General features: G+C 34.3%; 1 protein-coding gene across 2 annotated transcripts; it reads left to right on the forward strand.

Moving 5' to 3' along the window:
• Positions 1 to 1584: 1584 nt before the first annotated feature.
• On the forward strand, positions 1585 to 5942 carry LOC140810171 (uncharacterized). 2 transcript variants are annotated; one of them, XM_073168034.1, is made up of 3 exons: positions 1585 to 1776; positions 4420 to 4728; positions 5614 to 5942. In XM_073168034.1, exons 1-3 carry the CDS (start codon positions 1673 to 1675, stop codon positions 5618 to 5620), a joined length of 420 nt encoding a protein of 139 aa, XP_073024135.1. In that variant the 5' UTR covers positions 1585 to 1672; the 3' UTR covers positions 5621 to 5942. The 2 variants fall into 2 exon arrangements, with proteins under 2 accessions (XP_073024135.1, XP_073024134.1); XM_073168033.1 differs by having other exon boundaries at positions 5696 to 5942.
• The last annotated feature ends 745 nt before the right edge of the window (positions 5943 to 6687 follow it).

A 6687-nucleotide genomic window follows, 5' to 3' on the forward strand; every position in this document is an offset into this window, starting at 1 on the left:
GCCGCAAGGATGATCACTGGAAAAAATTATTCGACCTTTGGAGCTTTTCAACTATAAAAATACAGATTCAGATCATAAGAAAATCCAACTCTCGCGCATATCTTAGTCTGCATTATCACAAGATTATAGAGCACTCTTTAGCAATCTTACTTCAAGTTGCTCACTTAGCATATGTCTATCAGAAAATATCAAATCATCCAAGGATCTTTTTGTGCTACTCCACCAACCCAAGCCGTTACAAGCAACCATTGATTATTTTGTGTTGTCTTCTGCTAAATCAAGAGTTCTTCAACTCCAGATCTTGTAAAATGATCACTAAGAATTTCAACTTAAGCAGTAATAAGTCCTAGTTGAAGTATGTTATTACAAATTATTGTAAAGTCAAAATCTTTTAATAGAGACCTTTCTTTTTGGGTGAAGCAGTGTTATTAATCTACGAACATTTATAAAATATTTTTCTCATTTACTTTAAACACTTTATTTTCTTGGTTATATTGTTTTCATCCATTACTTATTAATTGTTGTCTTACTTGGATACATACTTTATCACTAGTCAAATCAGACTGTTTACGTACTTGTTTACTTTTAATGGTCAGTGAAACTAGTCGTTTGAGAATGGCACATATTTGAATTTCTAGCAATTAAACATATGCAAATACTATCGCTTTTATTTCTCATTACCATCACAAATTATCTATCTCTATCTCTATCTCTATACTATTAATTAAACTGGAGCCATGTATAAACAATGTTGCCGGTCAATATGACACCAAACTAGATATATTTTTATAGTCATCCTACTTTTTAATAAACTAATGCAAATATTAACAACAAATATAAGAAACACTAACATCCCTATAGTAGGGGAAGATTCCTCTAATCTAGCTGGAGAACCATGTATAAGTTCCAAACATCACTTTTTTAAAAACCAAAAATTACATCGTGTGTGCTTGATCATTAATCAATATCAACACGTAGCATAGGAGACCAACCAAATTGGTTGGATAGTATGACCCTCACCGTATTACAATTTAGTCTCTTATCAAATTGTTGTATGATCTTTAATCATTTTTTGTAATTATAGTATTAATTTTATTTTAATATAAATAATTTTTTTTTTAAAAAAAAAGAGTGGATTAAGATCCAAAATAATTTTCAAACAAAACAAAATAAAATGTACGAGTGTGTGCTGATACTATTATAATCACTTACATGTGGTCCGGTCCACCAATCGTGTCAACTTTTATATCGTTAATGAAATAATAATCATCTTTTGGATATACAGATAGACAAAAATTTGTGTGAAACGATCTCACATGTCGTATTTTATGAGACATATATCTTATTTGGGTCATCCATGAAAAAATATTACTTTTTATGCTAAGAGTATTATTTTTTTATTTTGAATATCTGAAGATTCGTGATACCATTTGACAAAAGACCTACTTATGCATATATGCTTACTATCTAATTAGTGACCATAAAAAGCTGACACAGTTAATGATAACACAACAAAAATAATTATAGACAATGTAATGATTTTATTTTGAGCGTTCGATAGTAACTTGAAAAAACCAAAAACCAAAAACCAAACCAAACTACACATAAATCAGAGGAAATTACTATTATTCTGTAAAGCTCGCTGGAGAAATAAAGTGAAAAATTCGGAGACATGTCTCTGGTGGATTATGCATCGTCTTCAGATGAAGAAGAAACAGAGAAGCTTCAACAACGACAGCCTATGAACGAGGCTTCGTCTCGTCAAGAACTCAACAGGTAGTCAAGAACTCAACAGGTAGTTCCCAAAGATAAACCCTTATCTTGGTCGTGTGAATCTTTGCTTCAAGAATCGAGATTGCATCTCGTCTTATTGTTTGAGATTATCCTATGCGTAAATGCCCCGGTAAGTATGCCAGCTTAGGCTATGTTAATTTTTTGACACAAGCTGGACCAATGTTGATGTGCGTGACTAATTAAGTTTGCTTGCCATGTTGCTATTTTTAAAGATTGTAATTGTAATTCGATTCGTTAGGTAATAATTATTTGGATAATTTTTTGTTCAATTTCTCGGATCCTCAATTTTTTTGAGCTCTCTGTATTTTATACGAGCAATCGAAAATAAATAGCGTTTTTATGGTTGATCAACATCAAGTGACAGTTAAAAACTATGAGTGCGCAATGAAGCTGATTTATAAAATTGTCCCTTTTCATTACTGGGTTTTTCATATTGAGGTAAAATGTATATTTGGTAATGGACATTTGGAGTCCCTGAAGCACGTTTTCCCTCTTAATGTATGGAGAAGAATGACATATGTGCAAGTAACCTCTTTCAGAAAGTTTATACTTAGGTTCTTGATACTGCATCAGACGCATATTTTTGCATGTGTTTGAAATTACTGTAAATCATTCTCTCTGGATCTTGAATGTAATGGTGGAATAAGAAAAGAGAAAAAGATGAAGGGAAGGGTGAGGAAGTTATTTGCACAAATTGTAAATTCAATTAAATAAAGAATTAGGGAAACGGCATTGGACTTGATGTTGTCTTCATGGCACATGCGTAAGTTTTTATCTTTTCTTCTAAGGCTCCTTGATATCTCAGTTAATAATTGGCTTAAAAGCTTTGATCTTCCAAGGTTCACACTTCTATGAGCATTGAGATAGTTTCAGTTTTTCACGATTATGTCTCTTAAGTTTGTGTCAAACACATTTTAGTTTTTAAAACATAAATGTGTAAGTTGGCTGCCTATACTTCTCGTGGGTGTTTGCTTTTTAAGAAATCACATTTTTTACTTTTTGTCGTTACTCTGCGAATTTGTGGTTTGAATATAAAATTTAGAAAATTAGAGGAACTCTTTCCTTGATATTTGATTGGAATGACTTGGCGACTACAATAAAGCAAATAAGTATTAGACTTTAACTTGAAAAACTTGTTTCCTTGTAACCTTTATTTTGTTGTATTGGCATCTAAATGAAGTTCAATGCATGGAAAGCTATACCCATTTATTGTGTAAAAGGGACTCGCCTTTTCCTTTCTTCTGTTGCATTGGCATCTAAATGAAGTTCAATGCATGGAAAGCTATACCCATATATTGTGTAAAAGGGACTAGCCTTTTCCTTCGATTTCTATTTTTTCTCTTGCTGTTTCGATCTGAACTCTAGAAAGTAAAAGCTGTATTTTGTTTTGTGGAATGTGGATGATTTTGAACTCAAATTTTGCTGGCTCAACTTTTTATAAAAAGAATCCTGTATCTATGGTGATCCTATAACTATAGTGGTTATTTTACTCCTTTCCTTTCTTTTTGTTCCTCTAGTATCCTTAGAATTGAACAACACATCTCAAGCACTTCTGATTATTTAGGAATTGGCCTTTTCTCTTTCTGTGATTCCATCAAATGCCAAAAATAATGTCATTGAGCATTGGAATTTTACATGTCTGCCTTGACTTGAGGATTGAATATCTGATACTTTAACGCATTTTTATTCTATTTTCTTGGTTTGGTGGGAGATATGAGGTATGTGGTCTGAATTCTGTTTTTTTTTTTCCATCTAGAATTGCCATGTTGCTGCCACATAGATGGATAAGGATTTTAAATTTGATAAATTTATGGTTTGTCCGAAAGAGGACAATATCAGGTACCACATTAGTGAAGCACTGGATGTATTGATGTAAATAATGGAAATGGGAAGGATTTCCATCAAGCATTTAAGGTTATTATGGGCTAGGCTCTTCTCCCTGTAAACACTGCTAGGCACTTGACAGCTTGATTAATATGCTTAAGTCCATGTGGACAAGTGAGGAACGACCTCATCCAATTGTTGTTTCCCCTCATAACCTGCTCGATTGGTACTGTTGAAGAAAGGAATTAAATATTATTCCTTTGGAAACAAAAAGAATGAATTGGCATTTTGTAATCCCAAATGTGTTTCAGGTGGCAGCTTTCTGTTATGACAGAATTGTCCAAACGTGTCAAAAATTTTGTATGGATACATGATATATAGTCTTACAAAAAGCAATGACACATCAGTTAATTACATATTCCATTTATCAATTCTTAGTTTTCTTCTTTTAGCTTTTCTTTGTGGCTCTCCAAACAGGTACACATAGACTTCCCCTCTAAACAAGGTGGATGTCCCCATGAATGTCCTTTGATTCTGTGCTAAGAATTTGGTAGACTTGTTGATGTGCCAAAATCTAATAGCCAGCATGGGTGGGGTGTAATTGTTGCCTCCATATAGTTTTCCCTTTATCACTGATTGCATGTCAAACACAATTTCTTCATTAGCCGTGTCTATACTTCCTAGCTATTCTATAATAATAGCCCTCGATTTTTTGTGATGATATTAATTTTCAGCCCTATTCCAGTGTTTTACAAGAAACATTCTATTTTAAATTTTAATATTGTTCTTTCCACAATGTAGGAAAGCGGCATCTTCACTGACTAAACAAATGAAAAATGTTTCTAATCAGTCAGAGTCTTCCGAGCTGAAACTTCCTGATGCATCTTTTCTCTTGAACTCTCCTTCTGTGCCTTCAAATGGTTTAGATGCTTCAGACCACTCATCCCGAGTTGCTGCTGCTATGGCTCGAAGTGCTGCACGAAAGAGGGAGTTGAATATATTACCTGCCGATAATCCTCGTAGTAAATTTCCGAAAGGGTCCTTGCCTCACTCAAAGAATGTTCCAGATACATTAGGCGGTCGTCTTCTTCCACCTCAGCTTGTGGGAAGGTACTTTTACTGTACATTTTTTTTCAACAATTCCCAATACTGATTGTATCTGATACACGTTCGGTTCAGCCCAAGTGGTGACAATATAATCATCATCTAATGTAATTTTTCTGAATTCTTTCATTATTCTCGAAGTTCTGTAGTGGTGCTAAGATGGAATCTCATGTCAAGATGTTATGTACTTATTTTACAACTTCTTTCATTACTTTAAAGGTAGAAATTATCAATAATTATGTTTTCTGATTGGAGTCACTATTGTGGTGAAGAGTTTGACATTCGTTACTTCTTTTCATATATGATGTTTATTGAAATTTTTTGACTGAAAGGTCTCTTTATTGAATTTTTTTGACTGGAAGGTCATTTTTGTCCCTGCTGTTTATTTGGTTGGAGGGCACAGCTTATGAGTTCAGTGCTAGATTGCATTTGTTGAGTAACAGTCTCTACTCTAAGAGGCACCTTTATTGGTTTTGTATCTCTTAGGCATCAATTGATCCCTGATGTAAGATCCTTATTAATATATTATATGAGAAAGCTGGAAACTGTGCCCCAATGAAAATCCCAGGTAAGCTGGCTGGATATATACAAACATCAGCTGGAAAAAAAAGATCGAGTTTGCTAATGGTTTTTTTTTGTGCTTGAAAGTAGAAGAAACATAGTGAATGGAGAAACAGAAGATATAGGCAGGCCTTTATCCGTGACATATTGTTCCAATGGGTAAAACTCTGATGGTTGTATCATGACGTAAATTGGGATCTTGTGTAGTGTCGCCATACTTAAATCCTGTAATGTAGCATTCTTTCTTCACTGTATTTTCTCTACTTCAAAATTCAACAGTTTTATCCAACAAATGCCAGTGTATGTGAACATTTTTTGGTGTCCATACAGTTGGTAGTGTTCCTTCACACATGATATGTTGCACTTCCACCGATGAACACATTTTTAACCATATATGAATTGAATTTTGTAGAAGTAACGTGGTGACTGAGGACATAAGCAAGCTCTTTGTGAGACGAAGTACGGATTCGCCAGCCGAGTAGATGCCCCCAGCTTAGTGACAGCTTCCTCAAGCTCCATTTTCTTCTTGTAGGTTCATGTCATTTCAGAAATTACATTCTTAGTGTACCTGTTGTTGTATAGATCTCATCTTTGCATGCATGAAATACTCTGAATTTTATGATCAAATGATGGAAATTGCAGATGATATTATTGCACAATCGACTCTTTATTTTCAGGTTATTTAATTTTCTCTTCAATTCATTTTACTTGCCAGGAGAGCATTTATTTCTTTTGTGATATATGCACTTGAAACTTAAAGATAATTATTCACCATGGGACATATATTGACTTATCATACTAAACTTGATATAGTACATAATAAATAATATCTTCAAGAACGTAAATAATAATGAGAAGTTCAAGAGTACTTCAACAAACTCTGGCAGATAATACACTTTAAATATATATATATATAGTATTAATTCAAATTTCATCATTTTCGTGGACATATAACATATAATTTAAGATTCTTTCTCTCCCTGTTGAAAGTCCGATCCTTTCTCCTTCTGCTCGCTCTTGGTTCTCAAATTTCCTTGGCATTATGGATTCAATGATGGCAGACTTATCATTGTCCACCGATGAGACTGATGTTGTGCTCATGGCACCATCTGAATCTGATCCACATTCATCATCTCTTCAACCATGGTTGGTGGGGAGATTCCCGACTGATCGCTTGATAAATTTCGGAACGACGAAGAACTGATCGGCAGACATCTGGAGACAAGTAAAGGGAGTTCTTATTCCTGAAATTGAGGGTCAACTTTATTTGTTCCAGTTCTTTGGTGAAATTGGTATGGACCGGATTCTGGAAGGGGGGGCCTTGGTCCTTCGACAACTACCGCCTTATTCTACAGACCGACACGAGGAGAACGAATGACACAGACTGGGTCAGTCCTAGACTTT

Source organism: Primulina eburnea, chromosome 13, assembly GCF_022965805.1.
Source record: "Primulina eburnea isolate SZY01 chromosome 13, ASM2296580v1, whole genome shotgun sequence".
Taxonomy (NCBI): Eukaryota; Viridiplantae; Streptophyta; class Magnoliopsida; order Lamiales; family Gesneriaceae; genus Primulina; species Primulina eburnea.

What these genes read in the sequence shown, in the direction of transcription:
- LOC140810171 (XM_073168033.1), top strand. Translation starts at nt 1,673, where the DNA reads ATGTCTCTGGTGGATTATGCATCGTCTTCAGATGAAGAAGAAACAGAG. An exon ending in TCTCGTCAAGAACTCAACAG is followed by an intron (nt 1,777 to 4,419) that starts GTAGTCAAGAAC and finishes TCCACAATGTAG; the next exon opens with GAAAGCGGCATCTTCACTGA. An exon ending in CCACCTCAGCTTGTGGGAAG is followed by an intron (nt 4,729 to 5,695) that starts GTACTTTTACTG and finishes TGAATTTTGTAG; the next exon opens with AAGTAACGTGGTGACTGAGG.